Below are 19,544 nucleotides of genomic sequence, written 5' to 3' on the forward strand. Positions count from 1 at the left end.
GTCATAATCATTATTGAATACATTCTAGTAGATTTAATAACAGGGGTCTATGATAGACACTATTAGGATTTAAGGTTGGAGTCATTTGGCTACTAACAAGCTTGATGTGTCCTCACTACAATTGCGTGTAATGATTTCCCCCTAGAGGCAACTGTGTGACATACAGTACCGTATATACTGTATATACCAAATGCTGTACATATCTACACAATATTAGGGAGATTCATTCATACTTAAGCCATGAAGGACTGGAATTACAACAAAACAGACATGTTTGATTTTGTAGATTAGACTTTCAGCAGGTACAGATTCATATCTTCATTGAACTGCAGTTTAAAAGTCTCACAACTGCAGTTGTTCACGTGACATTAATATGTTGATGTTCAGGTTTACAACCATTTTATCCTTGAGATATCATCATCCCAACTGATTGCTACCCAAACCCACGTTTATGCTTCTGTATTTTTTTGGAGTAACTCTATTTTTATTAAATGCATTAAGTGGCTGATGTAATTCTTTTTTTATTATTAGGGATATAAAGCCTAGAAACACATACTTTGCAGTAATAATGAAGTTTGTGTTTTGGTAGTAGTAGATAGTTTGCTCACGCGTTGTTCGAATCTCAGAGCTATGTCTGTACGAAATTTTGTGAAGGATGTCAAAGTTTCGTACAAATATGTGACTACGGGGCACTATGTATCTAAACGTGTGGCATCCCCTCTCAAATAGCTCAAAAGGAAGCAGTGCATCTCAATCCTTTGTTTGATGGTTCAGATCCTGATATTAAAAACGTCTTTCTTTCTTTGTGCCTGTATTCATTGTCTGCAACATAATCTACTGGGCTCCTTGGTCCCCAATCATTGCTGGTTGTAGCTATGTTTGTTATTGTTTATATTGCATACACCAATATTTAAAAATGTGATTTGTCCAATTAAATGTCAAGCCTTCAATGCAAAATCGCATGTTTTGAATGTAAGATTATTTTTTTTTAATGTGTTTTAATATTTTAATGTAAGAATTCCAAATTTACAGCCAGCAGCTCTGTAAGGCTCAACATTTAGCATGTTGCTTTGAGCTACATGCTGACATCAGCACAGAAAAATGCTTATAATAACAATACTAGTATGCTGCTGTTTAGCAAGTGCATGTGCACTATCTTAGTTTAGTGTCTAGCATGCTAGCACTTGCTAATTAACACAGAACACAAAGCACATCTGCGGCAGATGGGAGTTTCTTTGATGTTGTTGGTATTTGGTCAAAAACCAAAGGACAGATCAATTTGTCCAACCAAGAGATGCTAAAAATCCATCAATACACACACAAACATGCAAATCCAGTGTGTTGAAAACAAAACAAAAAGCTTCTCAGAACTCTGTAGGATTGATTTTGATTTTAATGGGTATTATACAAGTTTTCCAAAGGAAAAAGAAAACATTGAAACAAGAGGCAATTGAAACCCCACTTCCAAACCAAAACTACAACAGCATCAGCTAACAAAATGGATATTGCTATTACACTGTACCCAACAAATACTGAGCGAGGGTATAATGATAAGACATAAAAGTGTTTCTTGTCTAAAATATACGAGAGCACCTAAGGTTTAAACCATGAGAAGGTGTCATTTCTACTCTATCTGACGAGGGAGCTGCAGGTGCAGAGAATTAAAATCCTTTTTTCAGTTTTTGGTCTGGTGTAACACATAATGAATCAAATAAAAGAAGATCTTTTTTTTTTTTAATCAATGGAGGAATTATATTACTCTGTTGGTGTGTCAAACCTACAAAAACTACTGATAGGTCAAGCGCACAACTGCTGATGGTTTAAACCAACGAGTACATCTGGTCTGGTAAATGCCCCGTGATTGTAGTGATACTCAGGGATCAGCAACAATGAAACTTCAGTTTTGTAAATCCAAATATAGTCTTTTTTTGGTTTCAAGTAAGAGCAAAAAATAATATTCAAATCAATTTAAGTCTGGAGCAAGCAAACATACCATACCAACAAATATCTTATTTACAATATCATTGTATTTACATCAGAGGATACTGAGGGAAAGTGTATTCAAATTCAAAGTTTATGTTAACTTGTGATTTGAAAAATGTAACAGGGAGTACAATGCACAATGCAAGGTTCTTTCTTTAAAAAGTGCAATTCCTTTTCTTAAAGTAAAAAAATATATATCCATATTTTGTATATATGTAGAAATGTTGTTTATATAAACAGCAATTGTTGATTTAAGAGCCCTAAAACCAGTGACTATAAATGAATGCTTTCCGTTAATAGGCAGCAAATTATTGTAGAATATAAATTATTTTACAATACTCCATAGAAAATCAGAAGTACCGCATTTTAACATAAACAGACAGCTATTCAAGGTTTTTTTTTTCCTTTTAGGAGTGTTTATCAACTTATAGAGTAATGTGGGCAAGAATTTCTGCTATTTACCACATGGTTTGGTTGCAAAAACATTACTGGAAAACAACAACAAAAAGTAACACATCCATAAAATATCTAAGCGTAAAACAGTGGTGGACCTGAGGGCCGCCTACAGAACCTCCAATACTTCAGGTTTATAAAATACAAAAGGTAGATAAGCTGGTATACATGCCTACATGTTTGTATATGGATGGTTTTGTTTCTTGCCGGTGGAATAACAGTGCTGCGCAAGCAATATTTCTTAAAAAGTACATCCTCTACACAGTTATAAAAAGCAAGCCGATATTGAAAGTAAATAGTGGTAAACGTGTGTGTCTTGTTTCCAGTGGTCTGCAATGACACCTTTGAGTGTACCAATATTTTGTGGCACCAAAAGTTTCATCATCAGCTCATGTTTCACCGGGCGCGACATGTTTCTTCCCTTCATATTCAAGTAGTGTTATGTAGCTATATTTGCACAGCTCAGAATAGCTTATACCAAAACAAAATCCTTGGACAGCGTCAGGTGTCAAACCGAGGGCTCTGACGTCACTGGAAAGATGTGTTCATCACTGAGGAAGTCTTTCTTAGTTTCACGCTCTCTAACATGCTCAGACATCATGCTACTTTCCAGTTCATTTTATAAAATTCATATTGTCGTAATATTGATCTATACCATATCATATTATATATGACAAATTTTTCCTTTACAGAACTGACTTTGTGTTTTGCTGAGTGTCTTTTTCCCAACAGGAGGTGTAACAAAGTCCTTGAACATGTCTCTTTTTTATTGAGTCTTTCTGTCCAGTTTTAAATGTGCAACTTTAGGATCCGTTGGTGGGTTGTGTGGTTTGTCTGTGTGCATCTGTGTCTGCGTCCTTGGAGTCTCCAGGAGGACTGCTGTTGGCCTGCAGGGCCAGCTGGGTTTGCAGGTCTTTAACAACAGTCTCCAGACTCTGCCGAGCTTCTCTCTCCAGCTGCAGTTCCTGCCTCAGCTGCTCGCGATCGGCCTCGGCCTGCTGTAGCTGCACATGCAACTCTTCGATCTACGCGACACAACCCAAACAGACAGCAGTCAGTGTAAATGAAACACAAATAAGGGAGAAGATCAGTGAACACAGATAAATACACTATTCCCTGGTGGTTCTGGTCGCATCTTATATCTTACCTGAGTTGAGTACTTGACCCGGAGACGTTCAGCTTCACAGCCTTTGTCACAAACTCGCAGCTGTCTCTCCCTCTCCAACTCTCTCTTAAGCCGCCCACAAGACTCCTCTGCATCCCTCATCTTCTTCTCCCAGTCCACACGAAGGCGTTCAATCTCCTTTCGCAAGTTGCGCTTCGCTTCAATTGCCTCACGAAGACGGCCTTTCTTGGCTACCCTCACAAACTCCAACTCCTGTAAAACCATTGAAGTTGTTACGTGTTTAATATTCAATGAAACAATACTGCCATTTATTTCTAATCACTGGGTATTACAAGTATTACAAGTGATACCTGCTGAAGGCTGCGTTTAGCTTGCACAGCAGCTGCCAGCTTCTCCTCCTGCTTCACTCTCATCCTGACGATCTCCTGCAGGACTTTCTCCCGGGCCTCTTTGCTGTCCATACCGGCATACAGCATCTGTCTCATGGTGTCCAACTCTGGGCAAACAGTCCCTGGCATCCAGGAAGGCCGCTCCTGAGCCCGAGCAACGCTCTGAGGAGTCAGAGTCTGAGACACACTGGTGCTGGCTGAGGGAGGTGAAGCCAGGGAGGGGGCTGGTATTGGACCTGTGGAGAGAGATTTCACATGATAAAGATGCCAAAGAAGCTACAAGAATACGATTGTGTTTAATCACCAGCGAATGAGGATGTAATGTTGGGCTGTGACAAAGATTAGTAGGACGAGAAGAGAAAACAGTACAATACAGTACAAAAAACGAATTACAATTTTCTGTTCTTGTTTTCTGTTTTGTGGTCTGAGTTACCAACTCTATTCTAACCAGTCAGAAAAACGTGTTTTTGTGGCTACATGACAGAAAAATGTGCAGGCAACAAATATTTCTCTTGCACTTCTTCCATTTGACACCAGGTGGCGAAGCTGGGCTTTAATCACTCTGAATCAGCTCTACCATGGCTCATTTCCAGTGAAGCTTACTGTGTGATAAAAGTTGGAACTAAAGAATCTGTGTCTTACACTGAATTGTGTAATGCTGGATTACTCGGTTTGCTTTTCTGATTATTGTTAAAGTAAAAAGACGGATGGTACTTACAATCATCACAGTCATCCACATCTATCTCTCCATCTGTGTCGATGTCATCGGCTCTGTTGGCGGTGCTGGAATCGGCCGGTTTTGCTGTAGGCTGTGCGTCGCCATTATGCAGCTCCTGCCTGGAAATGGCTGCGGGCCCCCTGCCAGGAGTGTGGCTGTCCTTGGGATGGACCGCAGGGGCCAGCGGAGCTAGTGTCAGATTGGGAGCAGCCAAAGTCTCCTGAATCTTTGAGCCATACCTGTAGAAAAAAACACAAGTACATTTAAAGCCTTTAATTGGTAACAACGATGATATTCTGGTGTTCTGCATTTAAAACCTAAACTATCCCAGCTTTGTTCAGACAACTCACCTCTCCACCTCATTTTGAGGAGCTGGCTTCTCTTTTTCTGCTGTTTTAGGAGACCAGGGGCGGAAAGCAGAGGGCCTCTGTTTCAGTTGGACCTGTTTCAGATCCTGGAGCAACAAACAAAACAACACGCTTGTATAAACTCAGTAAACTACCACTAGAACATGAAATCAGCCATGACCTATGCTTTCAAAGCCCTCTTTATTTAACAAGGCCAAATGATGAGAGGTCATACATAGATGATAATGAAATGATTGAAGGAAAAACAGCGTATACGTCACACTTTTGACCTTTAATCTTAAAGTCAACTCCAGTTTCACACTGACAACATAAAAACAAAGTGTACAAACCTTGTGTGCCGACTTTGACAGTGATTGTAACCACTCAGGTTTCCTGTCTTTGTCAACTGATGGAGACAGCAATTTGTCAAATTTGGACCTCTTGGTCGGGATCGGGCTGGGAGACTGAAGAGAGAGGAGAAAATAGACGATTAATCATCGCAATCCTCGTGGAGATAAAAGTGCAGATATTACATCATGGAGTACAGTGGATATTTCAAGAGCCCACAACTTCTAAAAATGCTACTATATGACTGTAAATGGCATTATTCATAAGCAGCTTACAGATTTGTCAGAACATGAAGTGATGTTTTATAGTTCTGTTCTCCAGTAAAAGAGCAGAAGGTCACAGAAAGGGAGGAAATTATACAAACAGAAGAGAAGAGAAGAGAAGAGAAGAGAAGAGAAGAGAAGAGAAGAGAAGAGAAGAGAAGAGAAGAGAAGAGAAGAGAAGAGAAGAGAAGAGAAGAGAAGAAGACACAGAGGGAAGAGAAAAAGAAGAGAAGATGCATCTGTGAAGAAGTTCACACTTTGGGCAAAAAGCTTGTAGATGTGTGTGTGTGTGTGTGTGTGTGTGTGTGTGTGTGTGTGTGTGTGTGTGTGTGTGTGTGTGTGTGTGTGTGTGTGTGTGTGTGTGTGTGAGCAGAGCTTTGAGCTAAGCAGACACTCAAGCTGGTCTGGCTGGCAGCCAGTAGGGCTACATTGCTCCCTGCCAGGCAGGAGAGGCGCCGTCAGGTGGAGCAGATCGACTCCCTGAACCACAGAAATATTGCAATACAGAGACAGAGGCAGACAGAGAGGAAGACAAATTAAAGTAATTGCACTCCGATCTGACAGACGATAGACATGAAGCTTTCTGAAACAGTTGCACATTAACTCAGGGCTGTCGTGCACTGTTTGAGGGAGATTTGAAAACCTGAGGAGGGAAGCAACTGCCTTTTTAAGTGTGCCACAAAATGCTGAATCCCACAAGCTTTTTCTTGGATATACTGAACACCTGTGTGTGGGACAGGACGATGAGATAGCTAACCACCTCAGCCCTCAGGTCTGCACTTGTCAGACAGAGGACATGTTTACCTACGCAGGCACAGAGGCCAGCACAGACCTGCCTGTCGCTCTCTTACTCACTACTATGACATCCTGCCTCCAGGAATGGCAAACACTCCCATCTCCTCATCTGTGTGTGCTATTCAAGACAAATGATTACTCTGTCTACCTTCAAAATCTTCAATGGAAAACACTGCAGGGTTGCATGTATTTGTGAAAACCCTAATTGTCGCTTGATCACCTAAAGATGTAAATTGAAGACAAACTTCATTTCGCGAGAAGCCAGGCTGGTAATGAATCACTTCTCACAGATTTTCATACACGAAGCGAAGCCAGACTCTGCGTGAGTGTGTGCACACACAGCTATGAGTGGGCGTCGGGACGTGCGGGGAGGTGGGTGCGGGTGTAGACACGCATATGTGAGTGTGGGAGGGTGTATTTGTAAGAGTGAGTGTGTCTGATACAGTGTGCTCAAGGGTGGAGGTGTTAAGTCAGGTCTGACACCGCATACCTAAAATACAGATTCTGGGTCTGCAACAGCAGTATCTACTACATATAGGTTTGAAAAAAAAATAGTCATTCGACTGGTTTTACGAATTGGAAATTGTTCAATAATTAAAAAAGTAGTAATTGATACGAGTCCAAATTTCACTCTTTGTTTTTAATAATTCTTTAATAAAGCTTTTGTTTTCTGCTTTTCACCATTTAATATCACTGAAAATGTACTGAATTGTTGAGATTTGGAGTGTTGCATGGACAAAACGTGTTCCTGTTAAAAGAAGAGCTGCAACATTCTGGACAAACCATAAGCATTGGAGGATGGCCTGGCTGATACCAACACAAAGGGCATTACAGTAGTGAAGTTGGGATGAGATAAATGTATTTATAACCCTTTAAAAAAAAAATCGCTAAACAATAAAATGGGCTTGACCTTAGAAATGAGCCTCAGTTGGAAAAAGCTGGATTTGTTTTATTTTAAGATTTAATTTAAAGTCACTGTTCATTTTTACACACCGATTGTTTACAAGGAACATAGGTCCTTATGAAGGGAATCACAGGCACCATATACCATTCTTATTTAAAGCCATCCAAGCTTTGATGTCCTCGAGACAGTCCAACAATGGTTTTAAGGGTTTGTATCTTTCTGTTTCAAAGGCAGGTAAATGTTAGTGTCATCTGCATAAAAGTAGAACAAGATGTGATAGTTTCTATGAATGGACCTGGGTAGCATGTAAAGAGAAAACAGGATTAACCCAGAATAGAACCCAGTGGGACTCCACAAGGGGGAGACGCTGAGGAGGATACAGAGTCACCAGGCTGACAGAAAACCTTCTGTCAGGCAAGTAAAATCTGAAACAACCAATAAACCAGTGCCTTGAATGCCAACAAAATGCTCAAGGCGACTGATGTTGAATGCATCAAATGTGGCTGTGGTGGAAGCTGATAAAAAATGATTGCAAACTTTTAATGGGTGCAGATTTAACGTTGTGAGCGGTTTTAAAACCAGACTGAAACACCTCAACAACACCATGTAAAGCATGTCTAAAACAGATTGGAACTGTATGAGTTCAACATTCTCAATTCTGTCTTTTTTTTTTTTTTTTTAAAAGGGGAGTTTGGAAATTGGTGTAAAATTGGTGAGGACTGAGGGGAAGACCAAACTGGATTTTTTTTTTTTTTTGAACAGCGGTTGCACTGCTTAATGCAGAACATTTGCTGGTACAAAAAAAAAAAAAAAATCATAATCACTGATTTTTATTCCTTGTTTTTTGTTTTCATTGTTAGGTTCTGTGTTTTTTTGATGATACCTTTATTTTGTCTCTGTAAAGCACTTCAGCCAACAGTTGTTGCATATAAACTTGTGCGAAGAAAACTGTAAATTACCTGTACTATTCAACCATCAGTCACCAATAAACAGCATTCAAAACATTTAGGAAATTTAAATAAACTATAATGTAGTTAGACGTATACATATTTAATAATGTATTTGACAAAACTAACTAAATTTATTTGACAAATTTCTCCCCTGATGGCACCCACAGATGGAGACTAAGTATATTCAGCAACCAGAGAACCACATTGTAAAAAACAGTTGTAATAATATACAAATATGTCTTCATAACTGGTGGCAAATATTTCACATCAATAAACATTTAAAATATGCTTACAACTACATTACTGTGTCATAAAACATTTACTCAATGTTTAATGCTTATTCATGTAAAATAGGGCAGGGGATTAAAATAAAATGTTCCAGAGGAATTCATAACTAAAATAAAACTTCATTATACAAATTTCCCTAATTTAATTCTGCCTGTACAACTTTAGGATTGAAGTTTTATGAGGTGTACATGACATGTTTGTCTGGTTACTCCCCTCACGTCTCACGGTCTTACAAATGTCACTACCTGTCTAACCAGTCACCGCATTACACACACACATGCACGCACGCGCACACACACACACACACACACACACACACACACACACACACACACACACACACACACACACACACACACACACACACACACACACACACACACACACACACACACACACACACACTTACAGGCAAAGGCTACTGTTTTGGTTTTGCTTGCTACTGTAGGTTAATTCTTTTAACCTGGACCTCCTCCTGACAGTGTCGCTCTCAGCACTGGTGACTTGACCCCTCACCTGGCTGACTGGAGGCCGGTGGTGTACTAAGAACTGCTGCCCTTGTGTAATCAGACTCTGTAATTACTGATGTGACTTGTTTTCCTGACAAAGGATGTCTGCCTGTCTGGTACTATTTCTACTCTGAGGTTTGCAGCTCCAGGAAGGCTATGAGCACTAGACATAATAGAGCCAGAAAACAGACACTCCCAGACACCACAAGGGACCTGCTGGCTAAATATGACACTGACCTCACAGGAGAGCAGCCGCACGGGCTTAACTCACTACCACATCAGACATAGCATGGCCACGGAGTCATAACACCCTCCTGCACATCCTACTCCCTTGCAGGTCCCACAGAGCCAGGATAAGACATCCATCTCTCTCTCTCTCTCTCTCTCTCTCTCTCTCTCTCTCTCTCTCTCTCTCTCTCTCTCACACACACACACACACACACACACTAGTAAGAGAGGGAGACTTCCTCTGAGGAGTTTGCTTTGGCCAAGTCCCCTGTGGGAACTGAGTCTTGAGTGGGAGGGGGGTGGGCCAGGAGAGGGGGACCACAGAGGAAGCACTGAGCTGAAGGAATGTATACTTGAAGGCCAAGTACAGCCTCCCCTTTCAAACTCCATTCAAGCATTGCCCTTTTCAACTTGCTATTGTATGATATTTCTTTGAGGTGCTGTAATGAGCGAGCAGTTCAAAGCAAACCTGTAGGCTAAACAGGGTTTAATGGCAGATGGGCAAGAGGAGACATGCTTTATTTTTTAATTAGTGCTACATAATGGCGTGGTAAATACAAGGATAAGCTCCAGCGATTTTCATGCTGGAATGGCAGATAATCACAGAAACAGAACACATTGCAAACATATCAATATCTGCTCCAAGAGCACAGCGTTTGACCTGTTTGAATGGTAATTTGTCGATAACTTCCTAACAAGAGCATGATTTGGATTGAACTGTTTTTTCTACTTGTACATGGAGCTAATCAACAATATGTGTTTACTTAACGCTGATGTAGTAATTCTGTGATAAAACAAGGACTGGAGGTTGGTGTTGAAAAAGGTTTTAAATAAAAACAAAGTCTAATCCCATCTTGATCTTGGCCAGCTGAGAGGAGCTTCAGCGAATACCACACCACATTAAAGGTTCAGTTTAGGCAAATTACAAAAATAAAAAAAAACACATCTTCCCACTAACCCGTCTGACATCTCTCCATTCAAATACAATTGGAATGGAAGGACTATGTTGGTCACATTATTAAAAAGATATATTTAAAATTGTCTTCAGTAATTGCATTCACAGAATACATTGTGAACAGTTTTTATTGGGACTATTTTCTCAACACACACTCCAGTTGCCATCAGGGCGAGATGCCATAAGAGGAAGTGGGAATGGTGGGGAATGTAAGAGGAGGAAAGAGAGCATGAATAGGTGTGTAAAAGGCAGGGAGGTGGATGAACGAAGAGAGAAGTGGTAGCACATTGGAGTGGGATGGATATACTGAGTTAAACAGGATGGGTTAACCAGGTATCAGGCTTAACAGGTGGTAAGATGTTACCATTACTGTTGAACTGCAATTTTTGAATAATTTAAGTTGTTAGTATTATAATAACTTTTTATTATAAGCTAATAACCTCTAAGGTTTGTGATTACATAAACTACTTTATTTGTAGGTAAACAAAAATAACAATCTGTCTGAAAAGTACAGAAGGTCAAAGCCATGGAAGAACGATGGTCTGCAAACATGTGATGGACAGTTTTGGTAACTTTACTGCTCACCATCTTTTCTAAAACCTGTCTGATTGGGTGTTTTTCTCTCTTTCTGCAAAATACTTAGTTTGTTATTAGTAGTCTTATATTGGCATTAAGAACGATGTCCAAACAAGATATACCATGCTATTAAGTGAGCTTTCAGGCATATGCATATTGGCTCGGAATTTCACTCAGTTTCTAGTCTTAATGCTAAACTAAGCTAAACGAATGCTGTCTGTAACCATAAAAACACGAGAATGGCATCAATATTTTCATCTATCAGCAAGAAAGTGAATGAGTGTATTTCCCAAAATGTTAAACTATAACTTGACTTCTCTTTATGTAATCAAGACATGTTAACAAGTCTTTCAACTGCCATGTGTTGCATCTGTTTTGGCACTAAAAAAAACTCTAATGAAATTATCAACAAACAAAACATGGGGAAGCACTCATCTGGTGAGACAAAAATAGTTTCCACTTCCTCGGGCAACGGTCATACAATACCAATGCACGCTGCACGGCATTAAGAAAAGTGCACAGCAACAAGACGCAACAGTTTCAGATTACGTCCTCCTTTCCCGTCCTAAACCCCTGAATGTAATCCCCAGTTAGACATGTGCTTAGTGGGGCGCTGTCTCACTCAAGGGCACACCAACTGGCACGGCTCACTCGGGAAACAGCCTTAGTTGGAAGTGAGAGAATACTAGTTTTAGTAATCTGATCCCTTTAGTTTGGTGTGGATGTTCACAGGGATGCCTTGAGCTCTCTATTCAACTCTCACTGCATAAATTGTATGACGGTCGCTTGATTTATATATAAAGCCCTGTGGTCACCTCGTAACAGCTGGGGGAAAATTATTGGTGTCTGCCCAGAATATCCCTGAAACCTCATCCCTGAAACCTCATCCTTATTCCACACAGATAGAGCACCAGCTTCCATTTCCCCGCTCTAAATCTTAGTTTAATTTATCAATTTACTCTGACTCTATTGTGTCCAGTTTGAGGGTATTTTGTTTATGCAGCTGAACTGAGCCATGGCAGTATGGTCGTACAGAGACAGACACAGGGCTTGGCATAAAGTCGGCATTACGGTAAAGCTTATTGGATTGTCCTAATTGTCTTTGGGATTGAGGCTTAATGAGGTCTAAGGTGGATGCAGGACAAGGTGCAATTCCTAAAGAATGGAAAATCTCATCAGATCCACATAGCTTGACACAGCTTTGCTGCACAAAAACAGAGCATTAAAACAGGGCTGTGAAATGGTCAACCACTATTAAAATGAGCTGTGACTGGGAGATACTACACAAGACCTTTGGGTAAATCTCAAAATTTGCTTTCATATTGTTATGCGTTATGTAATAATGCTACTTCTATACAACATGCCCTCCTCTGGTGAGTGTTACCTTGTCTGAATCAAGGGACATAAGGGTGTCATATGTCTAACAGATCATAAAATCATCTGCAGCATATTTGTGATGTTAAGCCAATAAGATAAAACTGATTTGACTTCTTGAGGCACCAATAACTGCAGTTTTTTGGCCACTTGAGACATTAACAGGCTGTACACACAACATGAGCCTTGTGTCACATTAAGAGTTTGCATACAACATTTATTTGGAACTGAATTGTAGTTCCCTGACAAATTTAAGTCAAACATTGACATTCGTATTCTCCTTTTAGCTCTGTTTTGGGCTCCTCCATCTCCTAAGGAAACTATCTGACTCTTAAGCTTCTAAATGCTCTAGAGAGAGAGTATAGTCTTTTCTTACAGCATTTTGCTGAACAACAGATACATGCTGTGTCCACAAAATGGTAAGAAGTGTTAAAAAAGGATTCAAAATGGCAAAGTTGGGCACCATAACAAAACAATGAGCTGAAAGGCATCTAAAAAGCCACTCAGAACTGAAGGGAGTGGCAGATTTTCATGCAAATCTGGTTGTGCAATGCTAAAACCGAATCCTTTCACATACAGGTAATGTGTTTAACATAAATATAAAATCCCTTTCTTACCAAGTCATATTTTTCTTTAAGTTAAGAAGTTAAGAGAATATCTGCCAGCGCAGTAAGAATATTCAACTAATAATAATCCAATTGTTTGAAGCATTTCTAAATATACATTTCATTTTCTTGATTTTTAGTGTCAATACAGACATTGACTCTGAAAATGCTGGTCATTGTTTTGTATCAAGAGCTAAGGCTTTGTGGGCTCAAGTAATTATCTAGATTTGTTGCTGTGAAGATAAACTGTGGGTATAACATCATTCAATGCCAACATACAGCACATCCAAATACGGATTAAAACTATTAAGAGACACTGAACTGTCTATAATCTTTTGCTGACAAGTTTCCTTTCCTGTGTCCTCATCAGGAAAAAACCTGTTCCTGAAAGACGTGAATTGCCTGTGTGTGCAGGAAAAGATCAACTCGCTAGTGAGAGCAAACAAAAAGAAAGATTACTGTACTGCTGCGTGACGAGAAATGAATTCCATTTCAGGTCCAAACATGGCAACCATAACAACGGGACATGCCCTCCTGCCTTTCTTACAGTATGTTGACAGTGGTGTCTAAATCACTCCCTCCCTCAGAGGATGAGCTCACAGTGAAAAAGAACCATAAGTTATTTCAACAGACATGGAAACCCTAGACTGAAAGTCATAAAACAGATATCACTGCAGATTATATTTTATTAGCGTTAGCATGCTTGGTATAGTTGTGAGTTGTGGTATAGTTATCTGACAGATAGCTGTCTGAGCCGCCCTGCTGTACTTTAGGAACAAGAGAATTAACAGCAGGCCACATGATCTGACAGGAAGATGCAAGGCTTTATTTACAAACCAATAAAGGAAGAGAAACACTCACTCTTTCCTGCACACTTGCTGGGACATAACCCCCCCCCCTCTCCCACACACACACAATGCTTTTATGCTTCTATTAACATTTAGCACACATACAATGTAGGAGCAGCTGCAGTGCTGACTAGGAGACCGGAGGGGATGGAGGTTAACGAGAAAGACGGAGAAAGAGAGAAAGAGCAACGACAGACCCTGCGCTTATCATTTAAAACCCACGATGGAAAAAAACAAAACAAATATTACAACTCATACTCCAAACACATTCACACAACTTTCAGGAACATCACAAATGTATGAAAGGAGTATCTGTGAGGAAATTTGCTTTGTAAATCAAACCACACTTTGGGTACAAAACATGCCACTGTAATTATTTCCAGTTTAAAGCAAACAAACAGAATATTTAGTCATCTAAATGCAGCTGTTACTCCTTTTTTCTTTTCTTTGCAGCTTCCATTGATTACAGAAAGAGCTTTGACCTAGCAGTTTTAGATGCTGGAATACACAGCGGTGATTCAGATTCTCTATGTGCTCTTGAATTGAATTAAGGGAAAGCTGTGGGAAAGTCTTTGTTGGGACGACGAAAATGGTTTCCAGACAGGCATGTGAATACTCTCAAACACCTGAAATTAACAAATTCTTAATGCATCCCAGCTGTTTTTACCATTATTCCTGCATTACACACTAATCCATATTTTCTATAATATCAGAATATCATGCAGTAGTGTTGTAGAAAACTTTACAGCATATCTGTGGCTGTAAACGTGTGCGTGCCTCCACAGAACTTGATCTCTGCTGTGCAACGGTGCCAACGGCATCTTTGCCATGCAAGCTTAATCCCTTGGCATTACACTGACCCTCATCTGATTCTCTGCCAGTGATGCATCTTTGTGTTATAAATTATCTACAACCTTATCTTCGCTTAATAATTCGGGCCATAAATCACATTGTTTAAAATGCTTACAGACACTGTATTCTATCTTTCTAACAATGAATAACGATGGGGTGATTTTTAAATATTAAATGAACATAGATCAGTTTGAATTGCTGAGATTATTTTTGAAATATTGGACGCAGAAATCATGATAGTATTTCTAGGAATGGAAAAAAAAAAGGTCTGTTTTGTGACAAAAAAAAAAAAATCCTGTTTTGGGTGGATTGAATTAATGTTTTTCTATGTAAATATTTGTCTGCAAAAACATTTTCATGTATTGCTGCATTTTTATTTCAACAAGAGGTTGTTTTTTTTTGCAAGTGAATTAAACTGAGTTTTATGATTGAGCAGCTAAAAAAATATCTCGGCCAAATAATTAAAGAATTCTTGGTATTTCAGCAATTTAGTTTTGCACAAAGCAACCAAGGTCCAAATAGCCTCTTCTGGTTCCTCAAAAAAGCATTTTCCATACAATTCAATGGCAACTATTCTTCTGCTCTCCTTGTCTGTAAAAAAATATCCTGATCTTCATTCCCCCAGTTTCTGCCAAATACTGAATTCATATTATGGTTGTTTTCTCAGACTTGACAAAGACACAGAAGTCACTGTCATGGTTTTCATAGGCTGAAAAGTACTTTCCACTGTGAGTATACTCACCTTCATGTGCATAATTGGTAGACTGTCTCTATAAAAATCCTTTCAATAAAGAAAGAAGAAAATAGGTATTTGTCGTGATCAAAGAGTAGAAAATCTGTGGGTTTGTAACTGCAGAGTAATGAAAGAAACAAGTGAATGTCTTTGGTTTATCACTGATAAAAAAATAACTCTATTTCTTCCAAGAAAGTTTTATGCTTTAACAGACCATCACCTCATCAGAGGTCTAATTCTCCAGACTGTAAACCCTAGTTTGTAAATAATAAGCACATCCCCACCTGTATGCAGGAACGCGTGCACTGCACTCTCACTGTTACCAGGCTCCCCCTCTGCCCCACAACAAGACAGCAAGTCCAGGGTCTGACTGCCTGAATTTTAATCCTGCAGATTAATACTAATGCTACGGCAAAGAAGGCAGAAAGACGATTAAAATGTCACTGGATAACCTCTCGAAAACCGAAACAGTTACAGCTCCAAATGCACAGACCATTATATCACTAGCAGTACCTGGTACTGGGCGACTCCTCTCCGCCTCCCTCAGAGGGCACAGACCTTGAAGAAGTCAGGATTGGAGTAGGCCATGGGGATTGACTGAGGGGAGGTAGAGCAACTGCATGATGACTGCTAGTTAACAGGTCTAGACATCCAGTCGAGACTGACAGGCCAGCGAGACAGCCAGCCCTCCAACTTAATCACTGCATGGGATAAAACAGATCACTCTTGTCCCTAATGACACTTGACCCGAGAGCTTAGACAGAATTTTATTTGAATACATAACTCTCAATATATCACGTAATATTTGACTTTCCCTATCATTTTTAAACTTTTGTAAGATATTTGTCCTCTACATGAATTACATTTACATTAATATGTATGATCCTCAAATGGGATTTTTCTGGCTGTCATTTTGTTGTCTTTTCATACTGTTTCACTAAACTAGAATAGAGCTCGAAATATATTTTTTTAAGATCAAGATTAATGACAGAAAAGACAAAAAAAAAAAGAAAAGAAAGAAAGGCTGTTGGAGCTGTCTTAAAGCCCAAAGTCCTTATATTATATTATTTATTATATTTTTAAACTGACAGTCCAAAACCAAAAGATATTTGGTTTATGATGTCATAAACAAAGACAGAGATAAGCTAGAAGCTGGAAGTAGAGAAAGTTGGAAGTAGAGAAAGTTTCACAGTTTTTCTTGAAAACAATAAAAGATTATTAAAGAACTTGTTGATTGTTCAGCTTTAAGTTTTACCTTCCTTGATTTATTAGTCATTTTAGTTCAGCAGTTAGTATACAGTCACGCCACTGTTTTCATGAAATGAAATATTAGCTGTAAAAACAGAAAAAAGGTCATCTGACAACAATTAAACACAGATGAACAATAATATTGGCTTGCTCATTTTGGGTGACACAGCACAAACATCGAGAGCGCCCACAGCGATGGGCTGAGTTACAATATCTTCACAGTGCAAATCGTTTGGTAAAATGAGTAATTTAGTGTCCTTTTGAGTGAAAAAAAATCAATGTCATGACAATATCAATTTACAAAACACAACAACAACAAAATTTACATTTAGTCTCGAGTTACTCACTTAACTAATATGAACAGCAATGGGTTGCCACGTTTTCACCATCTCTCATTCATGGGTACTTGGGTGGCCAACTGCTATTTTATTCTCCACCCGGGTGATTATAAAAGGAGATAACGTCTGTCTGCCATGTGCGTCTGCTTTCATTCGCGTTCCACTAGTTTCATGTTGTGCAACAACCAAGTAAGGCATATGATTTTTTTTACTGATTCAGACTGCATCCACTATCCTTTTCCCATAACTAACAACTGGTTTCCAGTTACTTATTGGGCCATTTTTGCCTCATTCTACATTGGCATACAGGCTGCCAGTTAACCTGCTTTGTTAATCACTCCATTTTGGTAACCAAATGTTGTTTACATTGCCCGCACCTGCTTGCCAGTAACTCATTCTCTTCTCAGTTCAGAAACCTTCTACTACTTCTGTTATAGACATAAGGTTGCCAGTTATGCATCCAGCTGATCTCATCATTCCAACAACCGCTGCATCCCCTGTAATAACTATCATTACAAAGTTGCAAGTTACTACAGTTATTCATTCAGCTACGTACTGCAATTACCAGAACCGGGTGGCCAGCTACTAATTTGTTTATCTCGGCACACTTAAGTAACCTTCTGCCGTTTCTGTTTCTGCATCTCCATTCACCTACTTTGGCCTTAATTTAATCAGCGCACACAGTTTGTGTTCACCAACGGGTTGCCACTTTCTCATTGGGTTGTTGGTGAATCTTTTCAGTGACAGCTCATCATTTCTGATAAAGGCACTGGGTTGCCGGTTAGTCAGTTGCCTATTTTCATGTCACTTTGGTAACAATCGTAACAAAATTAACCTGTGGTCTACGCCCAGTAGGATTCCCTTCAAGCACACCTGGACCCAAATATCACACACTGAATTTGGGTTTTATAACACCAGGTTTCCATGTTACATGGTAACCAATTCATTTGATGGCAATGCATACCTGGTCATCATAACATAATTAATTACTCCCTTCCTTGTGCTCTTCTTGATGAAAACTGCCCGGTCAGCAACGAGCCAAAGAATCCCAGCTCACTTCGACTCACCACTTCTATTCTCAAAAATGTATATCTATCCCAAAGACTTCTGCTCACTGCAGCCGTCGTCCCGCTCCTCCATTCAATTACACTACTCAGACGTTTCTTCTTCAATAAGCAATTCATTAATGTCTTTGTTGTGAAATAATGGAATAATATGAGAAACAATAATTGTCAGCAAAGTAAAACACAGCTAATTTCAGTCATAAACAAATCACAAATGACCATGTGACCAATGAGCCATTGAGGGCTGGGTATATTTCAAAATGCTCAGGCAGCTCACTTGTCAGCTGAGCTGCGGTTTGCACTGTCGTGCCTTCATGGTAACCCGAGCCACATGACCACATGCCCCCTGAGCAGCCAGTGGAGAGGAGGGCAGGTGGCAGGCTTATTTGGAAAGATGAAAATGGGATGAATACCAGAGGTTAAGAGGTGTGAGGGGACAGGGGACGGGGCGGAGGGGGGAGGGAGGGGGGCAGAGGGGGATTTAGGGGAGGAGGCCATAAAAGCTGTGAGAGGGCGAGGTGAAATTAGGGTCACTGCTCACTCAGAGTCCCATGTGATGTCATTTCACCAACACAGTATATATCCTGAGAAACTGCTCAGGAGCTAATTGGTTGAACTGAGGTAATAAATCCTGCTGAAATTTATAGATACCATCCTGATCATTCTGTTGAAATGCTGCCTTCCTGGTCACTAGGATAGAAAACCTAATCTCTGCTCCACCACTGTCGTTCCTATGATAATTTAAACAAAGATATTTGAGAAGTTTGAGAAGTCAATGCTAAAGACACCTTATGTGGCTTCTGAAAGCATTCTTTTAGTTTAATTGGCTTTGAACTTCTAATTCAGCCTGCAGCTTAAAAGCCTAAGATCCTATCTTTAAATACTGCACTACAACATATTAGGTATGAAAGAACAACCAAAAAAGCTGCAGTGTTTGAAATGTGCTAATGGTCCCATTCAGACAGGAAATGGTGAGAAGAAAAGAACTCACAATAAAGAGCAATAACGAAGCTTGACGTAACTGAAGAGAATTACAGATCCAGGAAAAATACAACAACAACAATAACACAAGAAAGCCAGTTGGTTTTATAAATGTTCAACCAATTAAATGCCAAAACAACATCAGAAATTGCAGCATCTGAAAATGTTCTGTTCTTCCTGGCATAGTAACAGTCTGGCTCAAACGTGCAACGGCCTCACAGTGTGAGTTTGTGTATACAGTAATATTTGACAGAGATCAAATAGCATTTCACTTGTTTCCACTTGTTCAAAGAATTGTCTGTAAGGGAAATAGGGGATAAAACACCCACAACATCCGCTCCTAAGATCACACATTCCATCCTTAAACACTAGTTTTGTTTCCCTCCTCCGTTCATAGGAAAACATATCTGCTTACAGAAGTAATTAGGTGAGAGGGCTTGAGCCTTGCAGCTTCCATAAAATGAATACGAGCACTCTAAAATGGAGGGCTGAAAGGGGTGGGTGGTGGACCGCAGCACCTCATGAATTCTGCAATTTGCCGTCTGTTTCTTCACTCTGAAAAATTCTTGGAAATGTCTTTTCCTGGATGATTTTATTGCACAAGAGCCTGTGTTTTTCTCCATGGCAACCACATAACAGTAGAGCCCAACTAAGCTCTGACTCAACAAA

General features: G+C 39.7%; 1 protein-coding gene across 1 annotated transcript in view; it reads right to left on the reverse strand.

The window, feature by feature from the left end:
- Window positions 1-1,371: 1,371 nt before the first annotated feature.
- Window positions 1,372-19,544, reverse strand: part of skib (v-ski avian sarcoma viral oncogene homolog b) — a 34,054-nt gene continuing 15,881 nt past the window's right edge. The window contains exons 2-7 of the mRNA XM_069690813.1: window positions 5,367-5,480; window positions 5,020-5,123; window positions 4,670-4,908; window positions 3,913-4,187; window positions 3,584-3,814; window positions 1,372-3,461 (exon numbers count right to left, since the gene is read on the reverse strand). Of these exons, the coding sequence (XP_069546914.1) occupies window positions 3,240-3,461; window positions 3,584-3,814; window positions 3,913-4,187; window positions 4,670-4,908; window positions 5,020-5,123; window positions 5,367-5,480 (1,185 nt within the window). The 3' untranslated portion in view covers window positions 1,372-3,239. The remainder of the gene's footprint in view (window positions 3,462-3,583; window positions 3,815-3,912; window positions 4,188-4,669; window positions 4,909-5,019; window positions 5,124-5,366; window positions 5,481-19,544) is intronic.

This window comes from Brachyistius frenatus, unplaced genomic scaffold (assembly GCF_029030835.1).
Source record: "Brachyistius frenatus isolate BFR_SWC_R1_liver_20210118 unplaced genomic scaffold, ASM2903083v1 Contig_10, whole genome shotgun sequence".
Classification (NCBI taxonomy): domain Eukaryota; kingdom Metazoa; phylum Chordata; class Actinopteri; family Embiotocidae; genus Brachyistius; species Brachyistius frenatus.